General features: G+C 35.3%; 1 protein-coding gene across 1 annotated transcript in view; it reads right to left on the reverse strand.

The window, feature by feature from the left end:
* Positions 1 to 347: 347 nt before the first annotated feature.
* PLCL2 (phospholipase C like 2) overlaps positions 348 to 21,256 on the reverse strand; it is a 93,850-nt gene continuing 72,941 nt past the window's right edge. The window contains exons 5-6 of the mRNA XM_065752694.1: positions 8,197 to 8,306; positions 348 to 1,446 (exon numbers count right to left, since the gene is read on the reverse strand). Of these exons, the coding sequence (XP_065608766.1) occupies positions 1,267 to 1,446; positions 8,197 to 8,306 (290 nt within the window). The 3' untranslated portion in view covers positions 348 to 1,266. The remainder of the gene's footprint in view (positions 1,447 to 8,196; positions 8,307 to 21,256) is intronic.

Raw genomic sequence — 21,256 nt, forward strand, 5'->3', positions numbered from 1 at the left:
CAAAAATAGGATCTTGAATTGATTAAATGGATAAACCTGTGTAGAATGCATGTCCTGAAGAGCTAAAATTGTAACAGTGATTTTCAACAAACATTACCATCTTCCACTTTATCCCACAACTGAACAGAAACGTCATCTTGATCTCTGTAGGATTTTGCTTGTTTTTCTTCAAATTTATTAGCTTCCGTAATTGTATAGTCCATTTTATTGTTAAATCAGAAACAGTAAGAGAACACTCTAGGTTGGTATAGTCATTTTACAATGAGCATATCAGCTACAATACCTTTACCTAATGTCGTCATCAAACCGAACAAACAGAACCAGAACAGCTTTTTTTTTTTGTCTTGTTTTGTTTTGTTTTGTTTTTTGACAAATCTGCTTATCGAGATATCGTGTATTCCGTAAGGAAGAAAATACTTGAAAACTAAAAAAGTTAAAATTTAGTTAAAAGCTTTACTTGCCTAGGAGCAATCTCATAAAACTTTTTAAGATGAGCACTTCACTTCACAAAATGAAAAACTATTTACAACATTTTGCTTGCAGTTTGGTCACGTTATCTACACACATTTGCAGAAGATCTTAGGCAAAATAGGTATGAATCTTTTTTTCTGACGTAAGCTATCAGATTGATTGCACATTTTCCTTTTACATAATGGCTCTCCTATAGTGCACTGAAGTCAGTGATCACTGTCTAATTACATTCTCGATTTAATTTATGGCTCAACAATAAAATCAATAACGCCCCAAATCCAAATATCTGAGCGGCTGAGTTACATATAGTGTGAAACATGTGGATCCCACCTTTTCGGACCTGATTTTCAAAAGTTAGGTGCACAATAATTCACATTGCTAGCGCAATTACAGAACCGTGCAAAGAAACAGAGAACCTGCACATCTAATCTGTTTGAAAATCAAGGTGTCTTGTCACATTCTGTGAACTGTTTTCTAATCACAGCTCATTTCAAAAGCATTCACCTCCCTATGGCACTATAATAAACATTTCAGCACACTATTACTGAATTACAGCATCTTTTACATACGTACTACGTTTTGGCCAATAATGTAATTTCCATGTTACACAATATCATTGCCTTCACAAGCAGAGTTGCTACATACATTCACAGTTTCAACAGATTGTAATTAGCTTCTCCAGTTGTGCTTTGAAGATTCCAAATATTTTTCAACAGTAAGTGCAAAGCAAATGTCCTATGCAGCTACAATTGGTCACAGAGTTATAAACTCCATAATTATGAGACGAGAGTTCTCTCATTCTCCATTTTCATCACCTGCTTTTTCAGGTATGACCTCCAGGCTTCGACGGGGCTTTGAGATTTCAGTGTTTTCGGTGCCTGGCTTATTGAGTCCACATGAAAGAGTGGCATAATGGATTTGTTTCAGATTCTCCAGTGCTTCATTTTTAGCATATTTGAGAAGATCAGCTTGTCCCTGAAAAACAAAAATGCTGTTTGAACACATAGTGGATAATAGGACGACACAGATCTTTTTTGCCCTTCTGTTTATTTCAGATTAATGATAGAGTTGCCCTGTTCAAATTAAGTAAATAAATAAATATTTGATTATTTCATGCTTTTAAACTGATAAGGACCAAGCTCCTTACCAGCTCTGGAGCCAATCTATTGCATAAACAAAGGAGAGGGATTATTTCTAACAGCTTTCAGAAACGTAATCTGTTCTGTATTATTAATCTATGGGACTATAAATGTTTCCACAAAGACAAAATTGTGAAGGCTCATTTTATACTTCAAGGACCTGTTAAACCACTTTGTTTATTGTTTCTTTGAGATTTTTTTTTTTCCAAGCAGTGTGATGAATTCAAAAGGAGCATGAGAAAGAATAAAAGTTTGTCAAAATATGAGTTACAAAATAACAGGTCAGGGAGTGACGTAAAAAGTACAGTGACAACAGAAACTTCATAGCAGTGTCTGCATTTCAGAGCTATCTTGCAGTCTTACCCTTCACAGCAATTCAGCTTAAGTAAAGCTGTAAGACGTCCCAGACTCAGGTGATCTGGCTCTGCCCTATTACAGCTACTTCAGCTCTTTGTATTAAAGCCCTCTAACCACAACACCTTGAAAATCAGATGGTGTGTCAAAAATACCAGATCTTAAACAATGTGAGATCCAGCTGAAGGGTAGGAAAACAAACACACAGAGTACCACTGTGGTTCCTTGAGAACTTCACATAATATCTAATAAGTTACAAACCCTGACTGCACCTTTTCCTGCAATTGGGGTATTCTTGTCTTTCTGGAGCAAAATCTAGTGCCCAATAGACACTTCTCTTGTACAGATACAACTGTTACGTCACCTCTCCTTCTCTGCCAAATAAGGCTGATGTCCAACTTCACTTTTTGATTTCAAAAATAAGGGAGAGGTAGAACGATGATCAGATTAAAGCAGATGTGCACTCAAGTTGTGATACTTGAGCCTCTCTTCTTTAGCAACTCAGAATATAAATACTACCTTATGAAGTAATCAGAATTACACATTTGAGGCATGCAAATTGAAAACATATATTGCTTTATTCAAATAAATACTCCTTAGAATAATCCAAGGCTATAATAGCTGGAGTATCTTTTCTATTTACAGAGCAGGAAAAATCTGGAAGTTCACCAAACACAGCAAAAGCTTCAGTAAAATTTTCTTCTAAGGAAAACCAGGGATACAATTTTATTTTTTTTTAATCTTTTTTTTTTCCAAACTGACAAACAACTAAAAGCTAATTTAAAACACTCCAGCAGATTAAATGAGTCATATCTGGAGTGCATCTGTTTCTAGCCCAGATCTGTTTTACATGGATTAGTGCTATACAGTTCTAGAACTTTAATGAAGTTGTCTATTATAGGCAGACTTGCTATCAGCAGTCTATTAATAAGGTTGGCTAAAAAATCACTATTTTTCTTAATTGTTTTCAGTTGCTGATATGCTTGCCAAACTTTTACTACTCAGAGCGATATTCTCCATGCAGCACTTTTGCCACTGGCAGATTTTATTATCATTTTTAATGTTTAATATTATTCTTTAACCTCAACCACATGGATCACTCAGCTCTGAGAATAAAAACAGGAAAATGCTGTCTTTTTTTTTTTTTTTAAGAATCTTCCATCCTTCCCCTCTACTCCTACTTGGGGTAAGAATTCAACAATTCAACAACAGGGGATCCAAGTGATGGGCTTTTAACAAATAAAAATCAGATTTTGAGTGTGGTTAGTATAATCACACAGGATTTCCTTCTTGATCATTTTTCATCTCCTGACAACTCCAGCATGTGGCAAAGCAACGCATATTCCATTCTCACACAATAATGTGTTTGAAGAAAATGCTGGGTTTTTCCTGTATGGCTTCTCCAAGTTGTCCCACCACCAGCATTTTGGTTACCAACACAAGCAGTCTCAAAGCCAAACTGGAGGAAGGGAGGAAGTAGCCTGGGACAACAACTGGCAAGGAAGCAGAGAAAGGGAGAAGGAGAGAGCAATTTCTGGGCTTGACCTAGCAAGTAGTCAAGCACTGCAAAAGGAGAAGCTGGATTCTATTAGGCAAAGTAGTGGCAAGATCCAACTGAAAGAGGAGATTGTGAACTAGCAAAAAATCTACTAATGCAGTGCGAGAACACTGAGTTTAGAATAGACAGGTTGAGGAGCAAGAATGAAGTAACAGCTTGAAATTGGGATTGGAATAAAAAATAAATAAATAATAATAATAAAAAAAAACCCAGACAAAAATCACCATATCGAAAGAAGCCTGGAAACAGTAGACCAGATGAAGGGGTAGCAACTCAAAAAGAGAGAGCTTTGCAACGAGATTAACAGCTGGTGAGAATAATAATTAAAAAAAAGGCATAACAGGTAAACAACCGCACAATACAACTAAATCAAATAAAGGTCCCTTCTAACTCCAAATTCTATGATTCAGTGATAAGATGAACTCTGTAGAAAATAATATGTAGAATAAGGAGTTTAACTACTACAAGCAAAATGAGTTTAGACTAAACACACTTGGCAAAGTGGGGTCAGGTTTAGACTGAGGTGAAATAAAAAAATGAATCTGTGTACATTACACTTTTCCAACAGCTAGAATGAAGAAATTGATTTCTGAATGTCCTGACTCAGAAAATCATTTGTGAAATCAACATGTGCTGGCATGCCTTAAGCCAAAGATAAAATAAGAGCCGACCACTGTTATCACACATGGCAACAGATCAAATGAGAGAGGTCAGTGCATCTGTCCTAGTTCTGCTGGTGTACCAAGATGAAGCTTTAAGATGAGGAAAAAAGTATGCATCTTAAAATTTCAAGTTGTAGGCCTAGTGTACAATGTTGAACAATAATATGAAACATTTGAAAGGTAGAAAAGTTGAAGAGTTATCCAGATCTGAAAAAACTGCCCCCAACATTCAAAGAACTCAAAGACCTTCTAAATATGATTCAGATTTCCCTTCTTCAAGGGCTCTCAAGAAGTTGTGTTTTTATATTACAGCTCCTGAAAAGTAAATTCAATAAATAAATAAATAAATAAAAACGTTCCTACCAGTTCTCATACCTACGAAAAGACATAACCATTTCATAGATAATCTGACGAAGTAACAACCAGAACACCTCAGCACTGCTACCTTTTCACTCTAGTATGTATTTTCTTGTGATATTTGGTTAGACAGTTCTCCTGTTATTACACGAACACTAAAGGGCTATATAGATGACATCTGAAATAGCTGCCTAACGCTCCCCAGGAAATCCCAATAAACTGTATCACTAATGAATAGGCATTAGTTCAGGTTCTGGGAGCCCAAAGCTCCTATTAGGGAAACCAACAAGTCATCATCACTGTCCCTAAATAGTGAGCTGCTCAGTATACTGTGGCATCCCAAAGTGCTCCACATCCAGCTGACTTGCTCTTAGTGCATTTATGCAACCAGGCCATAAAGGATTTCACTTCTTAACTTCTAAAAATGGCTTTAATTAGCAGCGAAAATCCCAGAAATCTGGCAATACCAAGAGACCAGTCTTCTGTATTTTAATAGAACTGTTTGTAATTCTGAGCACCTACAGTAGTAAACAGCAGGTGTCAGGGGTTTTATGAATGAATGCTCATGGTGACAATAGTGTTGCCTGAATTAATAGGTAAATTCAGTTCATAAAATGTGAATGATTTTAAAAGGAAAAAAAATATTTAAGAATTTGCATCCTGGTGTTTCCAATGTTCTATTTATAAACACAAAAATAATCCAGATGCGATACCAACATCACTGCAGAGGTAATAGATGCCATGAACTGGCAGACTACAAAAATATAGAAAATAATTTGTGTTGCCCAATATGATCTCTAAAAAATCATGGCCAACAATACGTAGCTGAAAAATGTTGGAATTACAACTTAACACCTACATTTCCAAGTACTTCATTCAAACTCTCCCCATGCTTAGAACAGCTTTCTGCTGCAAAGACTAATCTACAGAAGCTGTTGTGCTCCTCCTCTTCCTATGGGCATTTCAAAGTCTGTGACAATTATTTTCTTTTTTCCTGAAGTTTTGCTGTACCAGAAAAATCTATAAATTGTTTCATTAGGTTGTTTGTAGAAGTCTGCTTCAACAGCACTTTGGAGTGATTTTTTCAGCGCTCTTTCTGGCAGGAAATGTGATTATCAGTTTAGAAAATATGAGTGCTATCAGTTTGAGTAATACTTGTAAAGAAACTACCAACAAGTGGTCTTGCAAATTTAACTACGTGAAAGAGAAGAACAGTAAGCAGTAAGACATCTAAAACTCGGAGTGGCCCTTGTAGATAGGTCAGCTCTTCTAACAAAGGGTTCCCCTAGAATTAAGCTGTCAATTTTGTTATTTTATCAGACTTTCCATTGCATCAACCATAGTCAAAATGTCCCAATTAAGAAAAAGAAGATCAATTCTGCCTTTAGGGGAGAATGCAATTTCGTCAGTTTGGAAAATAAATCAGCCACAGCACATGAGCACTCTACTCCTCTCGGAGAGAGCTGATGATGCTGTTCATGGAGAACAAAGAGGGTTTCTCCAAAAAACATGGCACTAGGTCACAATTATGGCTGCAGGTCCTTTTGTCCATGCAGGAGCATAGTCTAAGAAACTCAAACTTTTCCTCTTTAGTTATGTCACTCCAGACAAATCACAGTCACAGTTTATAGTTAAGAGTTCAGAGTGAAAAAGCTCAATGTGTTTTACTTTGAGCAAATCACAAGCTCTAATTTTCTGTAGAAAACATGAAAAAAAATAAAAACCTTAATATATGCCTATGTGAACTATAGTATTTGTGAACTATAATATTTGTTAATAATTTTTAAGATATTACAACATACATGAACCTTCTGTAATAAGACTTGCTACAGTTAAGACAACAGGTTGATTACACATCCATTTTTTGCTTAAGTACTGGACAAACAGTACCTTCCTACAGAAGGGACCTTAATCTAGAAAAACTACGTCAATGTTGAAGAGATTTCCTCAATAATCTCTTCAAAAGGAAGGCCTTCTAACTTCATAATTACACTAATCCTAGAGATACACACAAAAGCCCATTGGTGCTCTAAGAGTCAGATCTCCACTATAGGTTCTCCAATTCCTGGCTTATACAGGAATCCTGATTTCCCAGGTCAGTCACTCATCAACTGCAAAGTCTTTCCCCCACCAGTCCTTACTTTCTGAATGGAAAGAAGAGGTGAAGCAAAGCTACTGTTGTTTCTGGAAGTATTAAAATAAATTTACTTATACAAAGTGTATCTGTTAGTTTTGAGAGATAATTAAAGGAGTAGAATCTGTTTCCCTGAGCCTGTCAGAGTTGAGGAAGGTTTTGGATAACACTGTCAGATGCAGTTTGATTTTGGGGTGGTCCTGTGCAGAGAGGCAGGAGTTGCACTCCCTGATCTTTGTGGGCTTCTTCCAACTTGTGATATTCTGTGATTCTAGATATTTGTCCAAACCCACTGAACTGACTCTCTCCCTCTGTATCTCCTGGTTAGTACAGGCTTGGTATTTGACACATTGCATGTATCATCTTCAGGAAATTCTGCTCTAATAAAGGAAAAGTAACAGTCTGGTTCTTTCATCTCAAAGCAGAATCTGCAAATACATTTTTAGAATGCATTAACTGTACACACTGTAGCAAATTTGACCTATTTTAGATTCTCCTCTGCTCTGGACATGTGCAGTGTAACACGATGGGGACAGGAACACCAAGCAGCACAGTGAAAAGCTTAACAACTGAAACCAACACAGAAAGCAGAGATACGACTGCATTACAGTCTGTAGTGGTCCACTGTAAAGAGAAGGGGTAGAGAATTCTATTTTCAATAATAAGAACTAAAAATGAAACACGTGTGGGAGAAAAATCTAACTAAAACAGATTTTATAGTTTAATATAGCAATGAAATATTTGACTGAGCGGGAGAGAAGAATTCATTAGTAGATGTAAACACAAAATTTGAATAATTTGGGATAGAAGGATAGAGTCAAGGGAATAAATTAGGGTAGGCAGTTTTGCTGTCTCTATAAATTTTGATACACTCTGCCAAGATGAAAGACAAGAGATAAGAAACTCAAAAACTGTTCCACATTCAAGTTTCCTGAGGGTTTCTAGCTGAAAGTACTTTTTTTATTACATCACTTAAAGTTATGTAAAAATATAGGCAAATGTGCTTAACAAAAGACAAAGAGAATCTATGGGTCACATATCCTTACCTTACTTTAGTATAGATCGTTTATGTGTTTTGCATACACCTTTAATTGTCATTCATCACTAGCTACAATAGCAACATTCTTCCTTTTTTTTTTTTCAGTAACCACCCTTAATAGTCACACTCCCTTTGAAATCAAAGGACGGGCTTGACCCGGCAGCACAACTTCCTCCCAGCCCAAGCAGCTTCACAGAAATCAGTACTCATTTCACCCATGTATTCAAGATTACAGTAGATCCTGTAAACGTTAAGAGGTTTTAAAACAAAAACCTCAGGGACAAACTAAATGAAACAACCTCCAAAATAATATAAATGAAAAAAATCATGTCAGTCTGCTGTGCTTTCAAACTAATGAACAATGAAAATGATCATAAAAGCGAACCAATCTACTTGAACTATGAGGCAGAATAATGACCAACAATAACATCAGAACACCACCTGTGAATAGAAAAATAACAAACTAATGGAAGACACATTACCTTTAAAATTGTAATATTCCAGGTAAAACTTTCTACTGATTTTTGCAGTTTTCTTTCTTTTAAGCCTTCTCTTGCTCCTATATTGTGCAGGTTTTCATGAAACTCCATTGCTGTGGAGAGTAAAAGAGGAAGTAATATAGTAGCTATTTTCATGTATTGCCATCACAGAAACAGTGACTTGAAACTAAAAAGGCAAAGAACAATGAAAAAGCTTCAAAAATTTCATTCTTCAAGCACAAATATATCTGATATAGTAACATGAAGTTATACAACATGCCAATAAACTCAGATCTCAATAAGCCAAAATCCACACTACAATACCTGCTGGGTCACTGCCATAGAAACATGGAGCCAAACAAATATTTACTAAGCAAAATATTCTTCAACCACAACTGAATCTGTTGCACTACATGTGAAGACCTTTTTGTGGATTTCTGTGAAATGGAAGCAGTAATTTCAGGAAATATGACCCAACAAATTTATTTTATGCTTTGCTCTAGAACGCACCAAATTTACATCACAGTTGTCTGATTTATGTGCTGGGAGCCATGCAGAACATAGCCTTCTCACTTTACTTCCAACAAGCACAGCTATGAACGAGATGGTGGGGAAGTGAGCCACCAAGGACATTTACACTCATGAAAACTACTGTCTCCATACAGCTGGCATCTGACAGACCCCAACCCAAAATTCACTGCAAAATTCAATGTGGTAGAATGACCAAAGCATACATTTTAACTCAGTGAAATGCACAGATTTAATAATAAATAAATTGCTTTCCATGATGGTGTAACAAGTCATACATATGTAAGTCTGAAGCACAGTTTCCTTCCTATACAGAAAGTAGGAGGTCCTTCCATGGATATGCACATCAGCCCAGCCTGCCTTTCCTCGCATTTTCCTCCCTTCTTAAACTGTGCTCTGAAGATCTCCACCAGTAATAACATAAAGTTACATAATAAAATTTACAGCTATGAACTTGAAATCAAGGTACAGTGTGATTCTGAATTATTCTGTTAACTACATTGATTCAGAATTTCTATCTGTTATATTGAGTAGATGTGCTTCAAAATTTAGTTGGAATTAATTGCCATGAAATGAACATACAAACTTGTGTTGCCTGTCAATCCAAATTAAAGTAGGTTGACTTTTAAGGGCATTATTGTATCTATTCTTCTCCGTAATCTCTGCCCTACCCTCACGTCTTAATAGAAAAGAAAGACATGACTGAATGTTTTCATCATATACTTGCTTACTTTATTGCTACACAAATGTGTATGTATACAAAAAGAATTAAAATTATTCATAAATTAATTTTAAAGACAGACAAAATAACCCTCTTTTTAATTTTTTCTTACTTTTTACTTTAAATCTTACTGTAAGAAAAATAGTATATGCTTCCCCTGAACGAAACTACTGTACTGTTTTTATTTGAAAATACTTCTCCATAGCTCTACCTCTGCATTTGAGAGTACAGCCTCAAGAAAAGCATTCATTTTGTATTTCTCCAGATCTTTAACCATGTGAGAAATTAACATTCCTCCATCCATCACTGTTTCCAAGTATCTATTTCCCGTTCAGATCTTCAAAAAAACAAAATAAACTCTCAATATGATCATGAAAAGATGATGCATCTCCATATATACAATACTACATTTTGAGATCCTCCATAACAATAGTGATTATCTTATCTGCACCATTTATTCCTAGACTATGCTGATAAACTTGGAGCTCTGTACTCCAATTCTCAGCAGAATAAATAAATAAGCAAGGTGTATGGAATATAAGCAAGTGACTTGCAGCATAATCCCCTTATCAGCTGTTAAAAAAAAAAAGTGTAAGGAGGTGGACAAGAGTGCAAGCAGCACATTTACAGAACTGCAGTGATGATGTATTAACATCATAGCCATCTTTATAAACACACCCCTGCAAATCCTAGCCCATGGGCACTAGTGACTGATAACAACCATGATGCAGAGCTACTCTGAGATGAAGAATAATGCTGAGTGACTGCATAAATGATGTGAAATCGGTGCTTTGCAGATTATAGATCGTTCTAATTTACACAGTATCACTGGTTATTCAGACATGGAGACAACAGTGGCCAAATGTTCTGCTAACTAGAACTCATCACCTATGGTGCACTGAGCGCCTTCCATGATGATCATCTTCCTCACACTCACACTGAGCCACGTTTCTGTTTTGTCAAAGCCATTCCACTCCAGCTAAATACCCCAAGCAGTTGGCAGCTACATTTCATTGCCCTTTTTCAGAAAACAAAATGATGTCAGATGATCCCACCAGAGCAAACACACGTACAACTTTGGCAAACAAGTGCCACCTGCTTAACAAGCACTAATCACACTTCTTAACTCTTCTTACAGACAGGAAAAGGCAACTCCTCATTATCACAGTAGCCTAAAATCTATCCTATTCTAAGGCTAAACATACAACCAGAGGCAAATGGATTTAAATTATATTTCTGTTTCTATTAAAACTTTGCCAGGTAAACTTAAATGGATTATTTCAGCTCTCATTATTTGACTCCTGGATTATATCAGTCTCATTTTTTTTCCACCTGCTGTTTGGAACTAGCCACGTTCCTTATAAAGTATATGGGCATCCTGAGCCTTAACTACAAAGTATGAGTGCAGCACAGCATTTACCTATTGACTACATTTCTCCTGGTATTCTCCTTCTCCATCCCTGCTTGTTTTTCTTCTATGTTTTGTTTTGTTTGTTTTTATCTTGGAACTGGCTATTTTTGTGCATTAATATTGTCAAAGTAATAAGAGAAGTGTTAAATTCCAAAATGAAACTGACTTTCAAAAGATAAAAGGAAAGAGATTTTCATTCACAATTCATTAATAAAATGACAAATGTTCACACAGTCACTTAAAAGTGCCTTTAAGATAAGCTTACAAAAAACTGTATTTTTTAATAAATAAATTCAAAGATTTTCTATATCCTTGCAAGCAAACATTCAGCTCTTGCTGTCATCAAGATAAGGTAAACAAGTTAACTTTGTGAGGCTTAACTACTTCTAGAATTATTAGTCCATTAGTGTCTTGAACTGCCTAATATCTCTCGGATGGTAACAGTCATTATGTTAACCTGATTTATCACTCTTACTATATTTCTACATATACCACCTCTTTAATGCAAAAAACACAAGTTACTCACGCTTTCAATTTTTACTGGCAGCTATTAAAAAAAGACATCACCCACAAATTTCTCAGTGGTCATGAAAATTATATAGGATGCCAGAGTACACTAATGCAATGTTAATGTCATTATTAACAATTTGGTCCTATTTTTCCCAGTGAAAAATAACCTGAACTATAACTTTGTGAAAGAGGAAGATGGCCTCTTTTTTCCTTTTAAAAGAACAGATGACAAGAGTACACTTGGTCTACATTCTCAAAAGATGCATTTCTTGACTTCTAAATTTGGTGTTATCACTGAAGACCAATACGAAACATAAAAATGAACATAAACAGTATAGAGTTGAACAAGAATTTCTCAGAAGGTGATATATAAGAAACCACAGCAACATGGTCATCTCTAAGTACCTCTGCATACTCCAGTGCACATTTGCTATGCTTAGCAGTCATTTCATTCTGCTGCAAAAATAGGCATGGCGAATGAAGATTGTATGAAAACCTCTCAGCGTGTGACCAGAAAGCATCCTACATTCCTGCCCTTCTTCAGAAAGGTCTATTACAAATTACTCACAAATTTGTTCTTAATAGCATCTTATGCTGAATCAAAACCGAAAGTAATGTCATCAGTAACTAAAAACATTACTGTAATATTCAGCTGATGTGAAATGTAGCACTACATCTCTCAGAAGGCTGACAGAAGTGATCTATCTGAATATGAAAGCTCCTGACTTCAGAGATCACCGCAAGGTCTAATCATGATCATAAATCTCCTACCAAAAGCTGTCCACTTCCATCTCCAAAAATTAATTTTAACAATCATCAGCTAAGATACTCTTACTAATGTATACAGACTGTAAATTCTATAGTTTTAAGATTTAAAGCTGTCAGGAAACGTTCGTATAGTTGGATTACCAGAAAAATTTGAAAAGAGTAAAAGCATTAAAAAGGAACTGAGAAAGTCTCAGTAGAAGAATGTCTGCTCAGAAATGCCTGACCAAATGAGAATTGCAATAAGATCCTGTCTCTACTGAAAATTACATTTGGGGGGAAAGAGAGTTTCTCTCATGCTGAGAGAAATAATCTATTATCGATTTATTAATCCCAGGCATCATAACTGTGTATAAGAAGACATACCACACAATAACACAAGTTGATTTCTTATTAATCATACAGCCTTAACCAAGTAAAAATCAACAGCTTGAAAAACGTGAGACACACAGGGTTCTGAACAGCTCAGGAATGACAACGCCCCCTTATCTTTTGCATCCTTTTGAACTATCTTCTGCAATTACCAATAATACTACCACAATTAATCTGGTTTATTACTAGTAGTGCAGTGAACTAATGGGAATTTAATCCATCCCATTTATCACAATGTTGAAAAGAATTTTTACTTTAATATCACTGTTTAAGAAATTATCTTAAGGTTTGTGCTGTTTTGAGCAAACATTACTACTGAGTAGTGATTCATTTCTGTTAGCTGAGGCAGCTCAGTATCACTTGTAATTAGAATGCATTGACCTACATCGCCTTAACCCACCACATATTACTTCCTGATGTTTAGAAATCTACATATGGCCAATTGTTGTGGTCTGCCTGGTAAATGGCATGCTGTTAACGACAGCACTTTAAGCCTGGCTGGTCAAATCACTTTCAGCTCATCTCGGTCTCATCTAGCCCATACTTAACCGAATAAGTAAGTAAAATAAGTCTGGGATAATAAATAAGTCCGGGATAACATTACAGAAGTGTGTTGAAAGCATCAGTAAAATCAAACCAAGACCAAGCTAGTCTCCTCACAGTGCTGTAGTCACCTCAAGGTACTGTACCTATACTGATTAGACTACAACATACAAAGCAGCATAACTCACCGTGCTATTCTTAAACCACTTAAAAAGAGTATATTAAAAGCATTAAAAGCAATGAGCCTTAGATCAGTGAGATGCATGTATTTACTGCCTTGTCTAATTTTTTTTAAGTATCTTTCTTGGAAAACTCTAATGATAACTATAATTTTTTATATTATAATCAAGTTGTAAAGAGACTGTAACCTAAGGAAGAGAACTTGAATGTGTGTGTAGGGATCTAATGTGCTTGGAACTTTGGTATTTCTTTCTTTCTCTTTTTCTGTTTTTTGTTTTGTTTTGTTTTTAAGATTTACTATCACAATGCCCTGGCATAGAAATTCTGTTTATGGGAATAAAAATTAAACAATTTCTTTAGCTGAGAGTTGAGATACTTGCTTTTTAAGGAATCCCTACTGAAACAGTGAGCACAATACTTACTATACAGTATCTCTAAAGCCAGGTTTTTACTTTACATACTGGTTTGTTTTCTTCAATTAAATTTTTCTTGTCATGAACCTGATTTACAAAATATTCAACATATAATCATACAGCAGGTAGGTTTCTTCTGGTTTAGGCTTCTTTTCTTAACAAAGAACTTTATTAATGTAATAACAGTATGTAAAACTTTGGCAATAAATGCATACATACAGTAGACCTAATATGAAATGGACAGTGAACAACATTTTTCCATATCTATATAAAAAACATATTACTCATACTTTTTTTAAGTGCTTAATTTCAGACAAGTTAAATATGTTTTATTTTATTCCTGGAGGGTGCTTTTATTTAGAAGTGAATTAAATCTTTTTCAGAAGATTAATAAATAGGTAATAAAAATAATTAAGAATTAAATATTTTAAAATTTTGAGGAAAATACTATACAGCACTTGATTAGGTTACCACGGACTGCAGCTCAATTACCATGTACACTCTTTCTGAACTGTTCTTTACAAATAAAAAAATATCCAAGAAAGCACTTCAGCCTTGGACATTTTTCTTAGTAAAGGAAAGAATTCTTGGAAAGAATTTAAAATGTAAGTGCCCATTTCCACCCATAAATACTTAATCTGTGCATAAGCTGCTACATTTGCCTGCATCTTTGAAGGCCAAGGCTTTAATATTTTACTGAACAGAATATGCTTCTTACTAATTTTCTTTCTGATTATATTGTTCTATGAGGTATTTCAACCTCATAAATAGTTTCTTCTTAAAACAAAGTTTATCAAAAAAGTGCTTGAGAAAAGAGCCTGGTTCCCAGATCACTTCTGCAATAAATCATACAAATCATGTTAAAGAAGCAACAGAAATTATTATAGCTGTAAATTTTCAAGTAATTTTGCTTACAGAACATTCTTCAAACAAAAATTTAAAATGCACTTTATTAATAAATTACTTCTCAGTGTTCCACTGTATTGTGTAAGTATCACTTCTGGCTACAAAAACTGAGTCTCAACAGGAACAAGGATTAGATGCACACACAATTTCAAGCACCCACTTCCCACTGAAGTTACCCAAAGCATTTTACATGGTTAACTAGAGAATGAGAATTTCTGTGTGTGCTGTTCTTCAGTTACAATTACTTGCATTCAAAATATTTAGGCTAACACTTAATGAAATAATATATTAACTAAATAAAATGCTTAGTAGTTTTAATTATTTTTACTTGTTTAGCAATGTTCTGTATGTCCTTACTAAACAGAAATGTTCCCCCTACATAGCCAGCCATGCACTGCCTCTACTTAAGGAGGTTAAAAAAACACTCTGATGCCTGAGGCTCCTTTATTCTTTAAAGGTAGGGACGAAAAATTGTATGCCTAAAATAACTTTCTTATTCCAGCATTTCAAATGATAATGGCACAATCTGCCTAAAAACATTTTCTCTGCTACCAATATCAGTATTTAGTCTTTCAATCCCAATACATCCAGTTCCATACCCATCACAGTAATTCAGTTTTCAACATAAGGCACCTCCTTTAAAGCTGACAAACCACACAAAATGGTCTCACAATGCACCAGCTTTTTAATGAACTGCTGTTAGAAGAAATTCAAGTAGCTGCAACACCAAGGTTATGCTGCTATGAAGATACAGAAAGGACATCTGACTATGACTTAATTACAACTTGATAACTTCCATAAGTGCAGAAACAAGCTCCTCAAGCACCTTCAAGAACAGTCCTGTGTAACATCAATTTTCTAGACAACAAAGTCAAGAAAACATTTATCAAGCAATGAAATATACAAGATCCACACACCTACACTTTTTGTGAGCCTCCAATAGCGTAGAAAATTCACAAAAAACTGGGCCTTCACAAATTAAGACATTTGCACTGAAAAGAAGACTCACAGTATTCCACCCTGATTTCTGCCAAAATGTAACCTAAAAGGACAAACTACATTTCTAAATGAGGGTGGTTAAGCCACTATCACAGGAGAATTAATTACTGCTGTCAATAAGGGCAGAAATACAGAATGAAAATAGAACAAAATATTTTTTTCTACATATTGCTGTTTCTATGTTTTATTTATCAGCTTGGATCTCTCAAGAGAGATCACTGAAAGTCTAAGAAAAAAAATTCCTAATGTTACTGAATGCTAGAAAGCAGACTTAATAAGTGCATTGATTTATGGTACATTGTAATTTCTCCCAATCTTCAGATCCTGCTGTGCCCACATTGTTTCACTGGCAATAGTAATTACTATCTCTTTCTGTTCAATAAGAATGCTTCTTCTCCATTCTTTAATGCTACCTTCTGCTCCAGAGAAGTTGGCTACCTTTTTCTATTAAATTATCTGATTAACATAATTAAGCGTTGAACACCCTGTGTTTAACTTGGAATTCGTTATTATTGTTTAAAATACGAAGAATGAAATGAATGTGCTTCCAAAAACTCATTAATCTCTTCTAAGTATAGCCCTTCAGTTAATAAAACATATTATAAAATTGGTCTTTCAACTGTATTATTTATAGCAATTTACTGTTTTTTCTTAACCTCCATCTATGGTTAGGTTGGAAGTGTCTTAGCAGCTGTTGTACTTGTTCTGTCCTTACATGTAGATACAGAGAGTCTGACAGGTGGATAAAAGGATTCTTTCCTGCTGTTTTAGATTAGATCTTAGTTAGGATAACAATATAGCCTTTGATCGGACCTTAGTACACAAAATGACTGATGCACTTGTGCATCCTAGTGTACCTCCATATATCTTCAGAGATACAATTAATCTTCCGTCTTTAATCAGTTTAATTGTAGAAGGTAACTACTAAAAATGCTAGCTAATATCAGATTAATTTTGCAAATATCTCTGTATTATGGAAAGCCTACTTAAGACTATTCTTTCAGTCTTTCACAATTGTATTAATATTGCTAGTACATAACTGTATTTTACAGTTATTTTTGCTCACTGAAGTTACTGGAAATTGAACATAGAGCTCTAGATATTCATCACTCATACACTACTAGTATCAACTGTAGGAAAAAAAGGCTTTATGTAAAGAGGCAAGCTCAGAAGAACACTACAAACTCTGTGCTACTTTGAGTGTTCTTACAATCTTTTAAGTACAGCATTTAAAGATAAATCTACATGGCAAAATAAACTTGTAAGTGAAGTTGAACGGAGAATATAAAGAAAAGTGTCATGGTGTATGGATCTGATAGCATCCGGGATGCAAAAAATCTAGATTTCTAATACCTTAGGTCAGCTCATTTATGTTAATAAGCATAATCCGTCACCTATGTCACCTGCGCTGCTGAGGCCAAACTAGGATGTTCAACAAATGACTGAATTGTGAGAATGACACTGAGAAACATTTAATCAAGTTTACACGTTTTCCTTAGAAAAGCACTAGGATAGATTCAATCTACTGTCATTAATTTATTTATGAATGGTGGAAACTCAAATTGTCTAATTTGTTCACAAGATAAGTGGTAAATGCTTTAGATAAGAAAATAAAAGGCAGGAACAGGAAGATGGGAGTAGCAAGTGAGATCACTAAGAACATCCAAGAAAGCAAGGGAGATGATGAGGGGAGTGATATACCTCTCTTATGAGGAAAGGCTGGGAGACCTGGGACTGTTCAGCCTGGAGAAGTGAAGACTGAGGGGGGGATCTTATCAATGCTTGTAATTAAAATCAATGCTTGCCCTTAATCTAAAGGGCAGGTATTAGGAGGATGGGACCAGGCTCTTTTTTGTGGTGCGCAGAGATAGGACAAGAGGTAACAGGCACAAACTAGAACACAAAGAGTTTCATTTGAACATGAGAAAGAAACTCTTTACTTTGAGGGAGACAGAGCTCTGGGATGAGCTGCCCAGAGAAGCTGAGGATCCTCCTTCTCTGGAGATATTCAAAACTGCTTTCCTATGTAACCTACTCTAGGGAACTAGCCTAAAGCGAGGGAGTTAGACTAGATGATCTCCAGAGGCCCCTTGCAACCCCTACAATTCTGTGATTCTGTGATACATCAGGTTATCGTAAAAAACCACCATGGTGGTTATTCCATGACTATTTCTTCATGTTTGTTTGGTTTTTTCTTCCCATCATGGAATGTGGATTCAAGAATATTCAAGGCACAAAAGAGACAGGATTAAATGGCTGCAGAATATAAAACAATTTGATGGCTGGCTTATTAAAAATGAGAGAAAGGAAAACGTGGAGAAAAAAAGGTATTTCAGAAGAATGGAGACAGACTTTAAAGTGGACTCAAAGTCCTATTTTAGTCTAACAGATGCTGTAGTTCAGGGATTGGATGTAAATACTGTAGATGTTTTACCTTGAAAAGTGAACTTCATGAAAAACACGCAAATGGATCCAATTCTAAGATTTAACTTGAAGATAAGCACAGACTACTGATGCAAACTCATTAAATACTGCTCACTTAGAAAGTCCAACAATAATAGATAAAGTAGAATTTTTTCAGTACCCCACATGTGAAGCCAACCTTAGCTGCTGTAGCATCTCATCAGAAATCAAGACTTGCTGATGAAAGACAGTATTTCAGAAGGCACAGATGAATTAATTCTGCTGGATTTGTGTAAATAATACAATATGTCAACAAACTACAAATTCAAATCAGAGTCAAGTGCAAAAAAATGTTGGGAAAAACTGTTCTCATCATTCTCTTTCATTGGTTAAAAAAACCTCAACTGCCTGCCTATATACTTAGTTAAAAGTACTCCCCAATACTTAATTACAATAATTTATTTTCATCTATTCATGGATTACCTAATATGTACACTACATATAATGTACAAGCACCTTATAAGCTTTGTTATAGTGGACCCTAAGTCTAAAACCAATTTAGACTACAAAAAATGGAAAGAAATCAGTAATGGAAACAGCTCTGTAAACATGCAGTTTTGCTGAAAAGCCATTAAAACAAAATGATTTTTACCATTTTAGTTTTCAAATCCAAGAAGAATTTGCAGTGCTTGTATGGTCATTATCATAATCTTTTTTGCATGCAGCTCAGCCATAACTTCCTCCCAGTGCATACTGTGCACTGTTTATCTTCGACAGCATCCAGTATCGCTGGATCTTCTTCAAACACTATCCCATTTCTGATGCTGCCAAAAGACTGCTTTGGAGTACATATTAAAACATGTACTAATTTTATGTCTTTTACTACCTGCATTGTTTAATAATCCAGGTCCCTGATGGTTTTGTCACTGTACAGATGGAATAAATGACAGTTCTTGCTCCAACAACCTGGAAGCTAACCATAAGGAAAAAAATGCTAACAGATGGGCAAAGAAAGAAGAGTGAGTACAAGGAAGCAACAAAAGCTATTTTTGTTGAGGTAGTAGGAGGACATGTGTCAATCCAGCTATATTTGTAGGAGAATTTTTAAAATCAATTCTAAGGAAGCAGCCCTGTGGATGTTTACAGTATGTGGGACAATATGATAGATAGCAGGACGATGGCTCACTAGCTATCAGACAATGGAAACTCTTGTTACCAGATGAGTAGACTCAAGAAAAGTAAAAGCAGCTCAGCCTGTGTAGAATAAGGAGAAAGTAGAGAGATGAGTACTGGGAGAAACATCATCAAAATGACCACAGGTAAATGATGTAAGGAAGGTAAAACCTAAATGCTCAAGCTCAGATAAAAGGATAGGGGTGTGTTGAAACATCAGATTAGAACCTGAACAAGAGTTCTGGCTGCACAGATAGCTAGGGAAAACTATACCTCAAAAAACATACAGAAAAAGAGATATCTGAATGATTAGCATACAGTGCTGGAGAACTTCATCTCCTGAATTAAAACAGCAAACTTAAATGTAAGTGGACTTCTTTTCTGTACTGTCACAGCTACTTTTTTTCCATGTGCACATTAATTTACCTTACTGATGTTACATTTCACACTCTGTTTAATTCTCAGTGTCACAAATGCCACCATACTGTTTCACAGTCACAGCTAGATTTGAGTACTCTCAACAATTTTTTGTCACCAGCAAACTGCATTCACTCATGATTTGCTTCTGATCACTTAATGAATACTTGGAATATCAAGTGTACTGCTGAGCTTTCGCCTCTGAACACCAAAATGCAACCAAAGCTTTGGTTCCCAGTTTTAACCACTGATTAATTCAGACAGCATTTGAATTAATTGCAACTGGTGATTCAAGAAAAGTGGAAGAACATAAAGGAGGACAGGGATAGGATAAGATGACCTGGATATTCAAATTCTTTATTCCAATTTTACAGTTATTTTTAAATTAGTTTTGAACTTTTAAAGAGGGCCAAAGTCTTATCATTAAAGTTAAGCTAGAAAATTGTTTAATAGAGAAAGTTTGACAGATCTATCTTATAAGCCTGTTAATAATAATAAAACCTTGCTGCTTATTCCCAACTTATCAGTTTTTTTCCTTAATTTTTCCAGCTTTTTCACTATTTGACCCACAGAACAACAACAAAAACACTGACAAATACATAATTTTGCTTTTCCGTTATCAAGAAACTGCACTGGAAAATGTATAATCCTTAACCGACAATTAAATAGAATAGTATCTACTGAAATCAATTAGTCTACTGAAAATCTTGGAAAATCATCAATATTTAAAGGTAATTTAATTCTGGTCATTCATCTTAACAAATACCCTGACCTTGCAGGGCTGCAGCTGCCCTAAATAGCAGCATCTATTACATAATCCATACTTAGGCTTATGTCATTGTGCTGTAGGTTTCTCATCTAAATGAGATCAAAATCTCTCTTCACTGCTTACCACTGATTTTAAGTCTTTAGCCTTCTTAAACAAAGGATTCTTGTACCCAACTGCACTTTAAATCAAATAAGGTTGTAAGACCCAGGAAGATAAGACATATGCAAGCTTACTGGAACCTGTACGACCTAGTAGCTAGCAATATTTTCTGGAGGGTAACAACTCTTAAAAACATAAGGACAGTAGGCAAAAAGTTTTTGCCTCGCATTTTACCTAGGGATCTAAGCTGTCTGAGGCAGTGTTGTAGCTAAAAAATATGGCACAATACTAACAAGATATATGAAATAACATTTTTGTCACTCATGTTATTTGTAATTAATTATGTTTGACCACAAAGTAAACAGGACAAGTTAAACTTTTCAATTGTTTTGACAATTCAATGGTTTTACCGAGATTTACAGAGTTTAAGGAGTGTATGCTAGGAATGAAGTGGAGATCCTGAAATTCAGAGAGGGTACACCTTTCTGCATCTCATTTGATTTGAAAGACAGCTGTTAATAGGAAAGAGTTTATAAAGAGGGAAACTGAAATTTAGTGGACAGCAATGAAGGGGACCAAAGAATGTAAGAAAACCATCTAAGATTATGGCAGCTGCCAAATGCTGAATATTAGATAGAAAAAAAAATGTATTTGCATGAAAAAGCTTTTGTCCCAACTGATTTGTGCATGACACAAATGGTTGCAAATACTTTGACTCTAGCAGATATCCTGTTTCTGATGCAAAAGGACGTGCACCATTACTCTGAGCAACTATGTTACGTTATTTAAAAATATACTTGAGGGAGATCAAAAGAAAACCAGCACAATTAATCAGCATGGTCAGAGATGCTATT

The sequence above is a fragment of the Cyrtonyx montezumae genome, unplaced genomic scaffold, assembly GCF_038088225.1.
Source record: "Cyrtonyx montezumae isolate F1298 unplaced genomic scaffold, pur_monq_1.0 scaffold_8, whole genome shotgun sequence".
NCBI classification, from domain to species: Eukaryota; Metazoa; Chordata; class Aves; order Galliformes; family Odontophoridae; genus Cyrtonyx; species Cyrtonyx montezumae.